Raw genomic sequence first — 19,993 nt, 5'->3', positions numbered from 1 at the left:
ATTTTTCAATTTATGGTATTGGAAATAATTCACTAAAAGCTATCCTTATAGCAATAGTAGCGTATGGTCAATATATATATAAATTAAATAAAATAAATCAATTTTATGATAAATTTGACTTCCCAAAATTCATACAAAACAAAACATTCTAACCTGTGAGCATATTTTAATTTAATATGTAAAAAAATCGTAATTTAAGTATTTTCCTGTCCACCAAATGAGCTGACCGCCATTGAATTATCCTGCCCTTGGTGCGAAAACCTGGAAGATCCCCCACCATACCCTCCTCGTTGTCCTGACATTCCTCCCATAGAGTGCCTGTCATCATTTCTTATTCTTAAATCGTCTTCCTCCCAGGCAGAATAACTTGATGAAGATTGCGCGGCATTGTTGCTCGACTGGAATGCTCTTGCGCGTTCCCGCATTTTTTCCATGCGCATCCGCATGTCAATCCGATCCTGCTTCTCTTTTTCTTGAGAATCCTCAAACTGAAAGGGTTGAAAAAATAAGGTATGTAGCCTTATGAATCACGAAGGAAGGGAACAATGGTCTGTTTATTACACTAGTCCCCAAAGTATTATAAAAAAATTTTCTTATTTGTTTGCTAATATATTTAGGGATTTTTATTGAGTTTTGATTGGTTGGTCTATTAGTTTGAGTGTCAAAAATATTCAGCCAATAATGTAATCTATGGAAGGAGTAATTTTGCATATCATCATTAAGAATGCATCAATTTATCGGCCATTACCTTATCCTTTTAGATCCCTGCGTATGGATACAATGAAAGATAAATAAAATAGATAGATACTATTTCCTTAGAAAATCATTATATTAGTTGTCTGTCATTCAAGATTCATAATACTAGATATTAAGTTTGTGATTTTACAAAAGGATTTATGACATATTATCTCTTTCTTTTTTATGATAACTAAACATCTGCTCAATAAGGGGGGGTTTTTAATGCAACCATCTCGTAATCAATGGTAGGTCTATTTTCCCTAAATCGAACAAAAAGTTGAAAAAGTAACGGCTAACATATTTTTGCTTATCAAGTGAAATGATACAAAAAAAACATTTTTTAGATTTCTAGTACCAGCAACTACCGGCTAGTACCGTTTGAAGACGTTTTGGAGCGGAAAAGAATATTATGTGGAGCTAGGTTTCGTGATGGATTTGAATTAAAAATAGCCCAAAAATGGCTAAACGGCTGAGCCGCCAGCCGTTAGCCGCTACTTTTCCAACTTTTTGTTCGATTTAGGGAAAATAGACCTACCAAGGATTACTCATGCGAAAATTAAGATCAAAATTCGAATTCTAAGTGCCATTTATACATTGATTACGAAATGGTTGCAATAACCCCCCCCCCCCCCCTTTATTAAGTCCGTTTGTCCATTCATCCATGAAGTTTTGTACTTTACTACTTATAAATGTTGTGATCCTTGTTTTCAGGTACAACGTTCCAGTAAGCCTGGATGCTATGAAGTGACTGACCTGTTCATATTCCATCATATCTTCCTCCTGGGTAGGGTCTGGATATTCCACGGCCACACCACATTTCTTGAAGGGAACCAGGGGAAACTTTGGCCTGGTACAAAGACATACTTTAATAACACTCTTTAATAGTAAACATGTGGCTGCACCCCTAGAATATAGAGGCACCGAATATTGGAAATTAGCCTAAAACCATACAAAATCTTAAATAAGATTAACATTTCTAAAAACCATCCCGGGAACTGTATGAAGCTTTCCTAAAATGGAGAATTAATTTTAATTAATGCAGCTGTTTTTTTCCTTCATTAATTTTCAAAACTAAGTAGGAATGGAATTAAAAATCTTCACTATTTTACATTATTTAAAGAAGCTACCATACTTTAAAATCATATCATAAAACTCATTCAAGAATATCCCACCTGTCCATGGTGACCGCTGTAGCAAGCAACTCGCAAGGCTTCAGCCATGCACTTCCTTCCTTGTATGTTGTGAATATGAAACAGTATCCTACCTGCCCATGGTGACCGCTGTAGCAAGCACCTCGCTAGGCTTCAGCCGCGCACTTCCTTCCTTGTATGTTATGAATATAAAGAATATCCTACCTGCCCATGGTGACCGCTGTAGCAAGCACCTCGCGAGGCTTCAACCACGCACTTCCTTCCGCACAGTACACCAACAGCTTGCACTAAAACATAACAGGATACATTACAGACCAGCGAGTTAGGGGACATTGGACTGTAAATTACTCTGGTACCAACGAATTATAACCACTTTTCTTGTCAGCTCAATAACTTTGGTTATTTTTAATGAATTTTAATTGGTTGGTTTAAAATAAATAGTGTCCAAACGTTTCAACCAATAACTTTACTTTACATAAGGGATAATTTTGTTTTTTCATAATTGGGGATGTAGTCATTTATTTTTTATTGTCTTATCCCTAAAGATCCCGGATAACAGACCGATTAACTCAAAAATAGGCAATGTCAAAAATAAACAAAAATTTTAGAAGTATTTAAAATCAAAATATCTTTTACTACATGAAACTTTTATTGCAATTTGTAACTTTTAGGATTTATTTTCATTTTAATTCAAAGATAGTTTTTGAAATAATACCTTAAGATCATTGGTTTGAGTCTTCTCTGGAGCAAATTTATCTCCAAAAGGTTTGAATACAACTGTGAGAACTGACACCTTGGAGTTTAAGACCTCTGTAACGGCAAACACATTCTTGATCACATCCTTCTTTGGGATACCCACTAAAATAAAAGGTAATTGAGTTTATTTATTTTCAAAATACGGACAAACAAATGAACAGCAGTAGTTTCAACAATTTTGAAATATGATGAAATTTAAATATTACAAAAACGGATTGATAGAAAAGATTTTTAGAGTTATCATTAACTACTTTTTTCCTTTTATGGGAAATATGGGTTCTAAAATTCATGTTTAAGCAATTTGATAACAAACTTGATTGTAAATGGCAATAAAACATCAATAAATAGGGAAGTACAAAAAAACATGGAATTGACAAACGGACAAAGTGAGTTGTAGAGCAGATATTCAGTTCTCAATTCAAAATAAGAATAAGCAAAAACCTTTCAAAATAAGGTTTATGTCTTTTTAAGAATGACCGGCACAATAGACGGACAAAACAATATATAGATTAAATGCGCATTATTTGTATTACATAATTTACCCGCGTTAAACTTGAGATAAGCATTGACCAGCAGTGGCTCCTGGCCCACGTAGCAGTGCTTCTCGTCAAAGTCGACACACACCGACATCTCCAGGTTGGGTGGGTTAGGTCCAGCTGGGCTCTCCACAGGGATGTAGGTAGCGATGGTTGTGTTGTATTTGATGGCCTGTACAAAATTAGTTTGGTTTTTGGTTGGTTAAAAACAGGTGCCATGATATAGCAATTTATGTAAATATCTTAGGGGGTAAATTTTGGATAAAACTTCTTTTTATGGGACTAAAGGGAAGTGGATAAGAAGGAGAAAAAAAGTAAAGGGTTAGGTTGGGAAAATATTTCTATGTTAAAATCAAGTCTATCATATGTCAATAAAAGCAAACTTAGACTGTCTATTAATAGACTTACTAGTTTAACACCTTTGTTAACTCAAAAGAAAGAAATATTTTAACTTATTAAGTCTATAAATTCTTAACTTTACCTCCATTAAAAAAATACAAAAACTTAATGAGCGTAGCCGCTAGTATTATACAAATGACGAATTTTCCAACAAGTGTCATGATATCCAATAAACCATGTATCCATGTTCTAGATAGTGCGTAGCTACTGTGTAATTGTAGTAATAATGTCTACCTGTGATTCAATCGGAGCTTTCTGGCTCGAGTTCAAGGTTACTTCAATGACGGCGTAGGGAGTTTTCTCAAACCAAATTACAGGATAAAAACTTGGCTCCCTAAAGTATTAGAGCTTGTGTTTGTTTGTTCAAGAGATATCACAGCAGACAGACAGATATATATCATGTTTAGCACATTCCAGCAGTGATATTAAGTATTTTATGTGAATATACAAGATTTCTATTTTATATATCAATGAAAAAACAAGTTCCACCAAGATTTGTATAAGCAACAATGTTACCCAATTTTTTTCTAAATAATATCAAATGTTTTGTTTATGTCGAAGTGCATTTAAAAGATTATGACAAAAATATCCTTTAATGCTATTAACATAGAGAAAAAAATAAAAGAGAGGAATCGAAGCAACTAGAAGACGAAAATAGGCAGTGGGCCCAGGGGCCTAAGATGAATCCTTTCATTTCTAAAAAGAGGGAAATTTTTTTCATAATAAACATTCAGCTGATTCTGACCGCCCACGGCTGTTTGCTAAATATCGCTTTTCTTTTTATTTAAGCATTTGATGATTTATTTTATCCTAATGCTTTATAGAACTTCTTTTAAAAAAAAATATTTTAAATTTTTTATGGTAGGTATGTCTTATATTTTTATCAATCTAACAGAAACCAAATTCACGAGATTTTATGTACGTATATACCAACTGACATACAGAAATGCTATTACATTAAAATATTTATTAGTGTGGCTTCGAAACCGATTAATATCTGTTGGATTAGAACCAGTTCTAAGCAAAACTGATGTACAATCATAATATTAAAACCGATTTTGTTAGCCAGTGCCTTCGGCATCTCAGGGCTAACAAAACTAGATTATAATACGATGCGAAAATAACTAGGTAATCATGAACGACATACAATACCTTAGTTTAACAGGAATTGTAGAATTTTTGGGGGATATCATCTTTATAAATTCTTGGTCCAGTTGAAGCTTCGCCTCCCCAAAAGCTTTCTTTTCGTCCACCAGGGTGTAATCACACAGCTTTACTAAGATCTAAATAAGAAAATATAGCTTTATATTAGGAATATTTAAGATTGATAAACTTACTATTATATAAAAATTATATAAGTCTCTTATTCATTCTAAAAACTAATTTCATATAAAAAGAGAATTCAAGGAAAAAACTAAATTCATATAGCCATATAAAGATAATTAAAGCAATAGTAATCTCAATAGTATATCAAACAGACAATCAGATGGACTTAATTCAATTAAAGAGAAGATAAAATACTTAAATTATGCTACACCCCTACCTTCTTCACAAGAATAATACGATAGCAAATAAAAATTTGGGCTTGGAGGAAGATTATCTCACATAGACCTATACCTGTATCTCTGGTTATACCTGGTTATTGACATGTGAGTAAATACTCTGTTCCTTCAGGGTTTTACATGGCCGCTTCAGGTTGCTGGTAAGCACTCTGCCAACAGGCTTGTCAAGGATAGGAATGATGTCCTGTTCATCATGCAACAATACATTTTAGTTCTTTGTTTGTTTATTAATTTAGGTCAGATTAGGTTATGTTAAATTGGGTACTGGGAAGCCCCGTAGAGTTCGTGGGCCGCATGTGTAGGCATAGGAGAAAAAATTCCCTTCCTTTATTTTTGACTAGCGGCTACGCCCCTAGAGGCCTCTAGTGGCACTTTAAATGTTTTTGTTTGATAAAGTCTCTACTTTAATTTTTTTGTACGATACCTCTTCATTTGACGTTGAAGTCTCCTAAACGTGTTTTAAAATTTCGATTTTTTTGTCATTTCTCTTGGGAGGGTGGTGGTACCCTCCCCCAAAATAGTTAAAAACCTTCCCGGGACTTATGAGAAGCTACCCTGTTAAGGAGAACCCGATCGGTTCAGCGGTTAGCGAGATCCTTCGGTACACACAGACACACAGACAGACACACAGACATCCTGTTACTTTAGTATAAGGATTTATTTCAAAATATGTAGAAGTTTTAGCGTAAAATAGGCACGTTAACTGTAAGCACCAAAAATCATATTATGAACCTTAGGATACAATTTAACATAGAAGCAACATGAACTATTGTTGCATCCCTGGCTGTTATGTAGCTTGGTAGCGGCCTCTCCTTGCAGGTCAGCTCTGGCCAGTAACAAGGACATGTTGTCTCCCTGGAACAGCAGAGCAGTACCCAACATATCTCCAGTCCGGATTTTCACCTAGATTAAAAAAAGTTAATTTTACTTAGAAAATAAAAATAATAGTTTAAGTAGGGAATCCTACATAGACATAATTGCAGCCTAAAAGCAGATGTGCTGTGTCTTTAAGAATGATCTCTAAGAAATATAATTTCCATCTAATTTAGAATCCACATTAAAATACGCATCGTTCTTTATTATTTATAACAAATCATATTTAAAAATAAGGAACGACAAAAAGCCTAAATCATTTACTTGACTATTTAATGGTGGAAATGTGATAATTCAGTTCAATTATAATAATAAATTTAGCATTTTAAAGACGATAATTCTTTTTATCACATTTAATGTGAGAATGTTGCTATTATCATATTCAAAATAAATGCTGTAATAAGCTTTAAAATATTTAAACACTAGTCTCTCATTGGACACAAAATGACGTCCAATAAGAAAAAGGAATAAAAATATTGGAAAGAAAATTATTTTATTTCAAAATTAATTCTTGGCATTTTGGAATAAAAAATATAGGGGAAAGAAAATTATTTATTTCAAATTTATTTCTGGTCTTGAAATAATATTCATTATTTTATTTTGATTCGAGTGTCAACCAATAAGAAATAGGCATGCAGTTTGGAATAAAAATTATTATTTTTTGTCAATTCCTTTTTTCAGAGTATAAAATGAGAATAAATTTTCCAACATCATTATTGATTTCTAATTTAACATTTCATACAGTGGGTAATATTTATTTCAACATTTTTTGTCATTCAAAATCAAGTGTCAAAAAAATAATAATATTTAACATAAAAAAGAAATTTTTAAAATAATTTTGTTTTCTTTATTTGTTGAAGATTTAAGCCCAAGCTTTTTCTGAGGGGGGAGACCCCCCTCGACCCCCCCCCCCCCCTGACGCTCTCTTCTTTAAATCTTTCATTATTTCTGTAATTTATTCTAACTATCTTATAAATTTCAAAACATGAGATAAAAAGGAAATAATTTGCTGTACATTATTAAAAAAATTTAAAATTGTAAAAAAAATTCCAACATGATTTTTAATTTTAAATACAAGAATATTTTTTCCTATATGATATGTTAAATTTAAATACAGGAATAATTTTGTACTGTGGAATTGAAGAAATAAATGCTGTACATTAGAGTGGCTTGAATTTCAATGATTTTCTAATTTTAAATGTGCTACATACACTTTCTGTCTGAACATCATATAAGAGAACAAAAAATGAAAAGAAAATATTTTGAATAATGGGGAGGCTCGCTGATGCATGTAAACTTTTAGAAAGACACTTGTGGGGAGATTTTTTTTTTTTTTTTTTGGGGGGGGCAATTATTTTTCTTTCAAAGTATAGCTTTATGCACCTTCCCAATTTTGTCTTGAAGAGTAGAATAAGAATAAAAAATCTGTTTTTAAAACTATTGATCCTAGCAAGAAAAATCCATAAATAAATTTAAAAACCAAGAGATTTTACATTTAATTTAAGATTTTTCATGCTTGGATGAATATTTTTTAAAACCAATTTGATATTCTTATATTAATCAACAAGACAAATTCAAAAAGATGAATAAAGCAATACTTTGAAAGAAAAAAAGTTGCACCTCCAGAATAAACTTCTAAAATTTTTAATGCATGGAAACACCTTCCCCCCATTTCCCCTCAAGGACAAAATCAATTTTTTATATTTAGGTTTCTTATATGACGTTTAAACTGTAGATGTTGATTACAAATTCAATGTCCAAAATTGATCCACTCTACTGTACATTGTTATAATTTAATATTTGATGTGAGTATAAACATTAGACATAGATGGTCAATCTAACCCCATTTATTTCTTAAAAAGAAACCTTTGTTCACTTTTTGTTGTATATGAAATACAGCCCTATAGGCAACATTATTTGCAACTAAATTTTGCAATGATATAATTTTTGGAAAGATAACTTTATTATAAGAAATTAAATTATTTATAACTAACTTATTATATGTTGTGTCATACGCTTCACATTATATGATGGAAGAAATATTTTCTTCAAATATTTCACCCAAGGAAAGCTTTAACCTAAGATATTCAACAATTTATAGCTGATACATAATGTAAACAAAATTCCCTTGTGCTGTCTCTAGGTTATCTCTATTGTATAAATGAACGTACAAAAGAGGAGGAGAGAGAGAAGGAAATAGACAGAAAAGTGAGGGAGGGGGGAGGGGGAAGAAATATAGAGAAAAATAGACAGAGATATTTATTGTTCACCCTTAGATGATGTAAATTTTTTGATAGACTTTTTTGAATTTAAGAAAAAGATAGAGAATGAGACAAAACCAAGTATCATATTTTATTAATATTGCTTATACAAGAAAGGACATTCAAAATTATTTCACCAATATTAAGGTCAAGTGACAAAAATTTAAATTTCCACCTACTTCGCCCCCAGAGGGGGCAATAGTAGAAGGAAAATTCAAATTTTAATCACATGACCAAAATTGTTGAAATAATTTTAATATCCTTTCTAGCATTCACAATATTACGAAAATATGATAAATAACTATTATCTTTTCTATCATATCTAATTAGGATTCTTCCTTTAATTCTCAATTTTTAGCTCTAAGTATTGCCAAAAAATACCACTCCCCGATATTATCTTTACAACCAACTTTCCATTGCGCTCCGAACAACAAAGGTTTCTCTGAAAGGCTATATTTTAAGCCATTTAAAAAAACGCAAAAATCACCTCTTTTGCCGCGTCGTTGGCAACAAACACCACCTTGGCCAGGTTGCCTTTGCGCTCTGGACAGAACAAGTACGTGACTATGTCAAGGTTGGGCAGCTTACTCTTGATATACAAGAACACGTCTTTTGTGGTAAAGGATATCTCATCACCCTGAAAATATAAAATCATCTCCAAAAGTAGTAAAGAACAATATCTTATGATAAACATTAGAAAACAAATAAAAATTTTCCAGTATGAAAATCATGTATATCATCGAATTACAGACAATTCTCAACGATCATTGAAGTATTGAATCATTAAAATAATACCACTTTTGTTAGCTCGGGCCTACGTCCCCTCAGGGCTAACAAAACTGGTTTTAGTTTATATTTTTTTAATTTAATATCAGCGGAAAGTTGTTTATAATATAATGCGATAAAAAAATTGTATTGCTTACCACAGTTTGGGGTTTAAGCTTGACCAGGACAACACATGGCTTTGTAGTTAACACAAATTCCTCCAGACTAAAAAAATATGACTAGGTAATTGAAATCTAATTCCTCATAAAATTCGAACAAAGGAGATTCTTTAGAAAAAGAGAATATCAAAGATTAAGACAACAATTAATTTTAAAAATTTGATTATTCTATGTTTTTGTTTAAGAGTTAAGTGTAATTGTTATCAAGTTTACTACAGTATATAACTCTCCCCTCAGGGCAGGGACCCCGTCCTGAATTAGTATTGGGTCATTGCAATAAGCTGATAAACACTGGTGAGTACATGCAAAAAAAAACAAAAAGCAATTTGCTAGCAGACGAAAAGGGTCTCTGCCATTTGGGACAGATATGTGTCTGGATTGTACATCTATACATTTCTTGCTTAAATACTAATTAAACAAACCTTTTATGTGACTGGTTCGGGTCCTGTGAGAATACAAGATCAACTTTGGTGATTTTCTTCAGCTTTCTAGATTCCTCCGTGCTATAGTTGTTGTTCACTCGCACCTGAAAAAGTAGGTATAACATGAAACTTTGAAAAAAAACAGAGATCTTAAGGGAAAATAAATTTAAGTACATTGTGTATCCCTAAATTTTTCTTGCAGATTAAAATATCGAGTTGAAAATTTTAGACACTCCTAATTAAAACAAAATATTACAGATTTGATAAAGTACCCAAAGTTTTACGTCAGCGAATGGAAGAGCGAAATCACTTTGGGTACCATAATAATTTACAGAATTAGTGTAAAAACCTAAATATTATTAACACATACCGTTCCAAAATTAGTGGTGGCCTTGACGAACTTTGTCATGTCGGTATTGTAAGTGCGGAACCTCTCATTCAGGGTGAGCCTCGGGGAGTAGTAGAAGAACCCGTAGGCACTCCCCTGCCCAGCTTGGTAGTACACCTAAAATAACAAGGTTGTTTATTATCTATTCATAAATTTTTATTATTGTCCCCCTCTTTTAATTTTATCACAAAGAAAAGCCAATTTCATTTATCACTTTAATCATCATTCTTAAAGCACCTTTTCTATTGGACAATAAATATAGAAAAACTAGATGAACAGTCCCTTAATTGATCAAAAGGAAAACAAGAACAATCTCACCACATTATTGTTTAAAGAATGTACACATTTTGGCACAAAAAAGTTAATTGTTCATTTGATACAAATGCATCAAGTCAGATATTTAAAGTTAAATTTGTTATTCCAAGGTATCATTAGGGGGATTCATGAACTATCTATAATACAAAGTAGCTTGATGTCTGTCCGTCTGACCGTCTGTCTGTCTGTCCCTTAAGATCTCGGTAACCACTGAACCGATCGGATTCTACTCTTCAGGGAATATACCTACTGTTCCTGTGGTGGTTTTAGGCTATTTTCTTGGGGGGTGGGACACCCCCAACCCCCCCCCCAAAAATAAAAAAAATCCAACCCCCCAAAATTTTTTTTACATTTTTTGTAAAATCTCAGTAACTGCTGATCAAATTGGGCTCTACCCTTCTGGGAATATACCTACTGGTCCTCTGGTGGTTTTAAGCTATTTTCTTGGGGGGTGGGACACCCCAACCCCCCAAAAAATAAAAAAATCCCCACTTCCAAAATTTTTTTTTTTTTTAATTTTTTAAAAACAAAAACCAGTAATTGGGGTGGGGGAACCCCACTGCAACATGGGGCGAAACCCCCAGGAATCCCCCCCCCCCCAAAAAAAAAAATCTAAATATATTTTTTTTAATTTTAATTTTTGTGTATGCGAACAACCTAGGTATAATTTTTACGAATTGAAATTTTTGTGTATACGGCAAACAACCTGGGTTTAATTTGTACAAATTAAAATTTTTGTGCTTAAAGCGCACAACCTGGGTTTAATTTTACCACAGAGTAATTAAACAAAGAATATTTTTTTGAATATTTCTAATTGACTTCCCAAAACTATATAGGGCGAAGCCCCTAGAGGCTAGGGGCGAAGCCGCTAGTCTATAATACAAAGTAGAACGATATCTGTCTGTTTGTTTGTCTGTTTTTTTTTGTAGAGAAGGATCTCGCTAACCCCAGAACCGATCAGGTTATCCTTTACAGGGTAGCTTCTCATAGGTCCCGGGAAGGTTTATAACTATTTTCTTTGGGGGTGGGACACCCCTAACCCCCAAAAAAATTAAAAATACCCCCCCCCAAAAAAAAAAAAATGTTCTCCCCCCCAAAGAAAATTTTTTTTTAAAGATTTATTTTTAAAATCTACATTACGAAAAATTGGTTTGATCAAACCTCATGGGGCAAAGCCCCTAGAGGCTAGGGGCGAAGCCGCTAGTTAATTTATAAAATATTAAAATAAGAATTTATTTTTAAGATGAAATCATAATCTACATCACAACAAGATACTCTAAATCATTTTGAAATACAGACTTTAACAAAATTTCAATAACCAATTATAACAATTATAATTATAATTTTTTTATTGGTTTGTTAACAATAATTTTTGCATAGATAGTCAATAATTTGTTGAGCTTGTTAAATATAATTGAACACTCCAAATATAAAACAGATTATTGGTAGAAAAATTGCGCATAATTCATGAAAAATAGAGGGTTTTCAGGGATTTGTGTACAAAATCTGTTCTGTAATAAAAAAAATTTATAATTCCAAATAAGGAGGGAATATAATTTCCTTAGTGGGCAAATATACAACAATAATTACTTTCTAATTGGGGGGGGGGGGGGGGGAGTAATTATCCCACATAGATTTTTTTTTGCCAAGAAGTTTTGTTGACATTTTTCTAAAATTGTTGGCCTGATTTTCAATCACTTATCCCTGTTTTATACCCCCTTCCTATACATCCATTCCTAGTTGTGCACAATATATTTATAATAACAAGCATTTAATAAATCAGTAAGCACTTTCTTTAAGCCCAACAAACATCCAAGAGTTGCAAACATGATTACTATTACAAAGGCCAGAATTTTCATTTAAATCATAGCTTTTGGAATCTTTCTTTTTCAAATGCAAAATGCTATAACAAAATATGTACAAAAGCCCATAGTTCAGCAAACAACCACCACTAGCTTTCAAAACATTGAAAAACCTGTTATCTACATTTGCCAAGATGGGCAGTTCAGCTACAAGAAAGCTGAAGAGTTTGGATACAAAAGCCAAACTGATGTAATATTTGGTTTGCTAGGATATCCTGATATGACTAACATCACTTGGAAGGGTAGGCATGGAAATGTATCTTTTGCAGATCTAGCAAAGAAGGTATATAGTACAAACTACACCAAATTTAAGTACATAAATGACATGAAGAATGACATTACACGAAACTTGAGGGAAGAATTTTTTGCACCGCCTGGCTTTTGCTTTAAAGTTCAGCCAAGAAAAGACCAGATCAAATTTCGTGTTACAGAGAAATCAACAGCATTCATCACTGATCCAGCCAAGACTAACTTTCTTAAATTGTATAGAATGAAGTATGGAAGCATTAGATTTGGTCCAATTGGAAACAGCCTCTATGAGAGTAAGGTGTTTGAGATTCAAATAAGTTTACACAACAACTTTGTGGATGAAGAATGAAATGCACAGAATATGGTTCACATACCTATGGTGAATGCATTGAAAGTAAAATGGAAAATTCAATCCTTGACTTTTATGGGTGCCTACCACCCTGGTTTGGAAACTCAACTCACTTGACTTGTGAAATAAACAAGAATGTAAAAACACCTGACAAAGAAAGCTTAAAAGGATACCGCCATGAATTTCATCTCTTTGACAAAGGAATAGATATGGATTTGTTTAAACAATGTTTACCACCATGTTTGACAATGCATGTAAATTACAAACTCATAAGCTATTCTACAAGTGCCAAAAATCATGCTACAATTCGTTTTATATTTGCAAATGAAGTCAATATTTACACAAATGTTAATGGTTATGACATGTTTAGTCTTGTGGTAGATCTGGGAAGCTCACTGGGGTTGTGGCTAGGACTGTCAGCCCTTGGCTTGTTTGACATTATAGTTGAGACAGTTGCTAACTTCAACTATCAAAGAGTAAGAAATTGGATCCACTGAATCAACATAGTGAATGAGGGAAATAGACAAAATCCAAATACAAGTGAAAAGAAAAGAAATCAGGGTTGGCAGGAAAAGTCCAGGGCAGTTAAAACCACATGTTTTTGACCGGTTTTAACCACCAATAAAAGTCAACAAAATCCTTCACAAAAGTCCACCTTGAAAAAAAATGCAATTTTCGCCTCCAAAAAGTTCCTAATTTACTACTTTTTTGTAATAAACTTCTTATTTTTTATCAAAATGCCTGTAAACACAGTATAAAAACATTATATTTTACAACAAAAATACTTATTTTTAGAAAGCAACATTTTTGTTTGAAAAATGTATTTAGGTATGAGAGAGGCAAAGAACTGAGAGGATTTCTTGGTAGTACAGATACTCTACAATTCTCTTGAATGAATGAACGATAGTACCTAAAAAATTTAGGCTTGCCTCTTAAATTATAAAACTAACAGATACCAATTTTTTTATTAAATATGCTACAAAATTTATCTATGAAACATAGAATAAGAATTCAGAAACTAACAAATACTTTTAGCTTAAATCAGGAACATTGATCTTTTGACTTAATAATTAAACAATAATGTCAATAAGTTAATTTTATAATTTAAGAGGCAATCCTAAATTTTATACTAACGTTCATTCATTCAAGAGAATTGTAGAGTATCTGTACTACCAAGAAGTCCTCTCAGCTCACTATTGCATGTCTCATACCTAAATTTAAAAGATTGGGTCAATACATTGACATTTACGAAGATTTTTTTTTTTAATTATTTTTTTTTCAAAAGTCTAGACTTTTCCCAAAATTAACCAATAAAATCCGGACTTTTGCTTGTCCGCGGATTAAACCTACAAAAATCCCGATCTTTACCAAACCTGAAAGAAATGAAAAAAATCCGATTGATTATGATACATTGATGCTTTAAATTTATATTGATGTTTTATTTGTAAATATTGTAATATTAAATGTTATTCTAACTACTATAATTAAATAGGTATAATGCTTATTTAAGTATTAAATATTATTCTTAAATTATTACTTTCTTGGTAGTAAGATACTAAACACTAATTATTGGGTAGAATTGGCTACCATTAATAAAAAATAGAAGTAGCAAAACTTTTTCATACAAAATTATAAAACAAATATTTTATTACATATTATTAAAATTCTTGGGTTGTAGTAAATGGTAGAACCATTTAGCAAAAGTTAATTATCATAGTGATGGTATGACTAAATGTTCACATAATAAATACATGTCAAGACACTTAAAATTGGAAAGCTTGCAAAGTACCTCAGTTGTTAACATGAACACCATGAGAAGGGCAAGAATTTTGTTTCAATTCATTGCCTTTGGATTCTTTATATTTCAAATGCAAAACTCTATAGTAAAATATATGGAAAATCCAAAAGTTCAGCACACATCAACAACTAGCTTTGATAAAATCAAAAAACCTGTTCTGTATGTTTGTCAAGATGGACAGTTCATCCCCAAGGAAGCTGAACATTTTGGATATGAGCACAGAACTGATTTGATTTTTGGTCTGCTAGGATATTCTAACATGCTTAACATAACTTGGAAGGGTAGGCATGAAAATTTAACTATTGAAGATCTTGCTAAGAGAATATATATTGCTAACTATACCAAATTTGGATACACTAATGACATGAAGAAAACCTACATAAAAGATTTACAACCAGAATTCTTTGCAACAACTGGATTTTGCTTCAAAGTTCTGCCAAAAAACAATGAGATTAAACTCCGAGTAACTGAAAAGTCAACAGCATTTATTACTGATCCTGCTATGACTACATTTCTGAAATTGAACAGAATGAAACATGGCAGCTTTAGCTTTGGCCCAACTGATAATGGCTTTTTTGAAAGTATTGTGTATGAGATTCAAATTAGTTTGAAGGATACAAGTATAGATGATGGCGCAAAATGCACTAATTATGGAAATGTGGGAGTTAGCTATGGCACATGCATTGAAACCACAATGAAAGAGGGCCTACTAAAATGGTATGGATGTTTGCCCCCCTGGTTTAAAGATACAAAAAACTTAACCTGTGAAATCAACAAGAATGTCAAAACTCTTGAAATAGATAACATTGGAGACTATTGCTATGAATTTCTTCTCTTTAACAAAGGTATGGACATGGACTTCTTTAAGGTCTGCTTACCACCGTGTTTGACAATGCATATAAATTATAAGAAAATAAATCATGAGACTAATATTAAGTCATGGGCAAATGTACAGTTCAAATTCCTGGATGAAGTTACAGTCTACACAAGCACAAATGCCTATGACATGTTTAGTCTTGTAGTTGACCTTGGGAGTTCATTAGGCCTACGGCTAGGTCTCTCAGCTCTCAGCATGTATGATTATATTCTTGAAGCATTTGTTAAAATTAAATATTTCAAATTTTGAAAGTAGAATTTGTTAGGGTTTTTAAATATAGGCTTGTTGGGAAAGTGTCATAATTTTTAAACCCTCTAATGTGAGGAAATTTACATGTAATTACAACTTTTATATATAATAAGCAGTAGAAGTGTTCTCATAATTAATCAATGTTTTAATGAAATCAATGATAATTGTTCCAAGTTCTTAATATTTTATTTTTTTGCTTTCACATATTATTTTTACACTTATTGTCTTGTACAAACTTATTAATACTATGAAGAAAAAAGCATCAACAGGAAATATTAATGTAACCTAATATTTTATTTTTATCTATTCATTTAAATAAAAAAAAAATATCATTCAACTTGTATAGGTATATTTTTATTATTTGAACTTTTGAAGACAACATTCATAAGTGATAAAGCATAAAAATGTAAATTAAGCAATTTGTTAAAATATTATGAAACACGGACGGGCAAATTACGTTGTAGAATTCTTGATCATTAAATATTAATTTCAGCCGCCGTAATTTTGTTTCATATTCATATTCATGCGATTATAGAGTTAGACTCATCACTAAAAGTTTTTGCTCACTTATGTTTAAAACTTACGCATTAGAACACAAACAAATTGCTGGTATTTAAAGCACCTTTTTAAGTACTAGCGGCTTCGCCCCTAGCCTCTAGGGGCTTTGCCCCAAGAGGTTTTATCAAACTAATTTTTCGTGTTTTAGATTTTAAAGAAAATTTAAAAAAAAAATTTTGGGTTTTTTATTTTTATATTTTTTGGGGGGGTTAGAGGGGGTCCCACCCCTTAAGAAAATTGTTATAAACCTTCCCGGGACTTATGAGAAGCTACCCTGTAAATGAGAACCCGATCGGTTCAGCGGTAAGCGAGATCCTTCGCTACAAACAGACAGACTAACAAACAGACAGACAAACAAACATCGTTCTACTTTGTATTATAGACTAGCGGCTACGCCCCTAGAGGCCTCTAGGGGCACTTGAGGAGGAGAGAGTCGAATTTAGTAATTCAATTTCTTATTTTAGATTTTAAAAGAAAAAGTAAAAAAAATTACGTTTGATGTTTGTTTTTCGTTGAACTCTCTTTCTAAAATTGAGAAATTTAAAAAAAAATTAATTTCTCTAGGGAGGGTGGTGGTACCCTCCCCCAAAATAGTTATAAACCTTCCAGGGACATATGAGAATCTACCCTGTTAAGGAGAACCCGATCGGTTCAGTGGTTAGCGAGATCCTTCGCTACAAACAAACAAACAGACAGACAGACAAACAAACAGACAGACATCGTTCTACTTTGTATTATAGACTAGCGGCTTCGCCCCTAGCCTTTAGGGGCTTTGCCCCAAGAGGTTTGATCAAACCAATTTTTCGTATTTTAGATTTAAAATAAAAAAGAAAAAAATTTTTTTTTTTTTGGGGGGGGGGTATTTTTCATTTTTGGGGGGGTTTGTCCCACCCCCCAAGAAAAAAGTTATAAACCTTCCCGGGAAATATGAGAAGCTACCCTGTAAAGGAGAACCTGATCGGCTCAGCGGTTAGCGAGATCCTTCGCTACAAACAGACAAACACACAAACACACAGACAGACATCGTTCTACTTTGTATTATAGATTACAAATAGTGTTATATATATCAAAGTAATGGATAAAAAATATACATTGATATAATGGCAGGGGAAATCTAGGTTGCTATTTCCCCTGTCATTTTTTAGTCAGTTCGTTCATTCAGTAGAAAAGGAGGGGATCGTTATTTTAGCCAGCTACAAGTTTCACATAATTAGAAAACATGATAAAATGGTGTAAGTAAGGATAAATTCATTATAAAAGTTATTTACCTTCGAGTAGTAAGAAGTCTTGCAACCCATTGCAGAGCTGGACAAAAAATCCACAGCTTTGCTTTTAGGTGGAAGGTTGTTAAACTTGACCAATATTGGCTGAGTAAACAGTGGGTATACTCCTAGAATTACAAAATATTGTAGTAGTTAGAAGCAGAGAGAGAAGGGACAATGGGCTGTTTATATTACACTAGTCTCCAAAGTTTTATAATAACGTTTTCTTATTCGTTTTTTTAATAACTTTGGGGACTTAAGTGATTTTTATTGGTTGGGCCATACCCTCCCCAAAATACTTAAAACTTTCCCTGGATCTATCAGAAACTTCGCTGTAAAGGAGAACCATATCGGTACAGCGGTTAGCGAGATCTTTCGCTAAAGACAAAAAATGCTTACTACTTTATATAGTTGAAAAGTTCATATTTGTTTGGTGTTAGGTAGTTAGAATTAAAATGGTTGTAAATTTGTCAAAATTATTTGAGACGGGTGTGAATTTGACATAAAATAAATGTGTTTTTGACCATTTGTTTCTCTGGATATTAAATGCCAGTGTTAATTTTAATTATGGCAGTTACTAAAGGTACGATTATAATTTTGGCTCAGGTTAATACATTTTGGCAGAATTGCATCCAATTGTATTTCTGCTGGTTGTAAAAATGACCGTATCATGACTCTGTTCTGAAATATTACCTGTAGGAAATGGTGTATCCGCCAGAATTGGTTCATCCACAATAACAATCTCATCATCTTTGTCTGACTGACCCTATGACATATCTCATTCAATTCTTTAATATCCCTGAAACGACTTAACTAATGTTATTTATTTCATGTACAATGTACATATATATCCTTATATCCTTATAATAAAGTAACAGGATGTTTGTGTGTCTGTGTGTTTGTGTGTTTGTACCGAAGGATCTCGCTAACCGCTAAACCGATCGGGTTCTCCTTAACAGGGTAGATTCTCATATGTCCCGGGAAGGTTTATAACTATTTTGGGGGAGGGTACCACCACCCTCCCTAGAGAAATTAAATTTTTTTAAAATTTCTCAATTTTAGAAAGAGAGTTCAACGAAAAACAAACATCAAACGTAATTTTTTTTTACTTTTTCTTTTAAAATCTAAAATAAGAAATTGAATTATTAAATTCGACTCTCTCCTCCTCAAGTGCCCCTAGAGGCCTCTAGGGGTGTAGCTGCTAGTGAAAGTAAAAGGATCTCTGTCTGTCTTTGTGTACCGAAGGATCTCGCTAACCGCTGAACCGACAATGTTCTCCTTTACAGGGTAGCTTGTGATAGGTCCTGAAAAGGTTCATAAATATTTTGGGGGAGGTTACCACCACCGCTTAAGTAAACTCGCCCCAGAAAAAAATCCCCCCCCCCCCCAATCTTTATAAATCTAAAATGAAATATGGGTTGTCGAAATCAACCCCCCCCCCCACCCCCCCTCAAGTGCCCCTACAGGCTTTTAGGAGTGTAGCCCCTAGTAATTCATAGTGATTCAAATGAGATTCCTTTGTTGTAGCAGCCGGTTTCTGTTTAGCACTATCACCACCTTCACAGACTTTTGTTTCTTTAGTTGCAGGTTTCACAACTAGATTTGTTGTATTTTTAGGTTTTTTTTAGGGAAACTTTTCTACCCCCCATAGTGACAATTCCCCTCTACCCACTTCACTTATAGTTTGAGAACAAAAGCATGTTTAAGCAGACATTACGCCACAAAAATATCCACATCGAATTAAATCCTTGCAGAATTTCTTAACATGTACATACAGGGGGAGGTAGGTTGTGCTAAAATTCCGTAAAGGCATAGGCGTCCAAGGGGGGGGGGGGTAATGGGGCGATTACCCCCCCCAAAACGAACCCCAAAATTTTTTTCATTTCACCCCCCCCCCCCATTTAAAATTTACCCCTACCCTGGGGGTGCCGTAGGCACCCCCAACCATTTAGGAGGGGGTATTTACCCCCCCCCCAAACAATTTTGGGGGGGTAAATACTCCCCCCAAAATAGAAAAAATTTTTTCGCATTTTTAATACTAAATTTTTGATACAATTTAAATTACCCCCCCCCCCAAAAAAATTTTACCCCGGGGGTAAATTTTGGGGGAGGTAAACAAATTTTACCCCTGCCAACAGATTTCAGGGGGGGGTAATTACCCCCTCCAAGCAAATTTTACCCCCGGGGTAAAATTTTTTTTTATCGACCAATATTTAGATCCCTGACATATCATTTAATTTAAAATATTAAAATACAATTCCTTGTGGTAACTTAGGCAAAGTCCATCCATTCAATAAGACCTGCAGGGAATAGTGTCAAACAAAATAATACATTTGTTACCCTAGATGGTCAATCAGGCACAATAATCCGTTCAAGTTAAAATTTCCAACAGGCAATGATTGTTAACTTAATTTTAAGTCACATTAGATTCAATAAGAAGGAGG

General features: G+C 33.2%; 1 protein-coding gene across 1 annotated transcript in view; it reads right to left on the bottom strand.

Moving 5' to 3' along the window:
• The window catches only part of LOC145305752 (uncharacterized), a 28,132-nt gene extending 8,285 nt beyond the window's left edge, over positions 1 to 19,847 (bottom strand). Inside the window, exons 1-17 of the mRNA XM_080147527.1 lie at positions 19,812 to 19,847; positions 19,068 to 19,147; positions 18,243 to 18,317; positions 17,556 to 17,677; positions 10,013 to 10,147; positions 9,643 to 9,746; positions 9,200 to 9,266; positions 8,764 to 8,913; positions 5,926 to 6,045; positions 5,216 to 5,329; positions 4,733 to 4,863; positions 3,815 to 3,914; positions 3,188 to 3,353; positions 2,605 to 2,747; positions 2,094 to 2,176; positions 1,492 to 1,585; positions 209 to 488 (exon numbers count right to left, since the gene is read on the bottom strand). Of these exons, the coding sequence (XP_080003653.1) occupies positions 209 to 488; positions 1,492 to 1,585; positions 2,094 to 2,176; positions 2,605 to 2,747; positions 3,188 to 3,353; positions 3,815 to 3,914; positions 4,733 to 4,863; positions 5,216 to 5,329; positions 5,926 to 6,045; positions 8,764 to 8,913; positions 9,200 to 9,266; positions 9,643 to 9,746; positions 10,013 to 10,147; positions 17,556 to 17,585 (1,717 nt within the window). The 5' untranslated portion in view covers positions 17,586 to 17,677; positions 18,243 to 18,317; positions 19,068 to 19,147; positions 19,812 to 19,847. The remainder of the gene's footprint in view (positions 1 to 208; positions 489 to 1,491; positions 1,586 to 2,093; positions 2,177 to 2,604; positions 2,748 to 3,187; positions 3,354 to 3,814; positions 3,915 to 4,732; positions 4,864 to 5,215; positions 5,330 to 5,925; positions 6,046 to 8,763; positions 8,914 to 9,199; positions 9,267 to 9,642; positions 9,747 to 10,012; positions 10,148 to 17,555; positions 17,678 to 18,242; positions 18,318 to 19,067; positions 19,148 to 19,811) is intronic.
• Positions 19,848 to 19,993: the final 146 nt, after the last annotated feature.

The sequence above is a fragment of the Acartia tonsa genome, chromosome 14 (genome assembly GCF_053477335.1).
Source record: "Acartia tonsa isolate MP-2025a chromosome 14, ASM5347733v1, whole genome shotgun sequence".
Lineage (NCBI taxonomy): Eukaryota > Metazoa > Arthropoda > Copepoda > Calanoida > Acartiidae > Acartia > Acartia tonsa.
The sequence above is the reverse complement of the archived record's forward strand: the minus strand, read 5'-3'. Positions and strand labels throughout refer to the sequence as shown.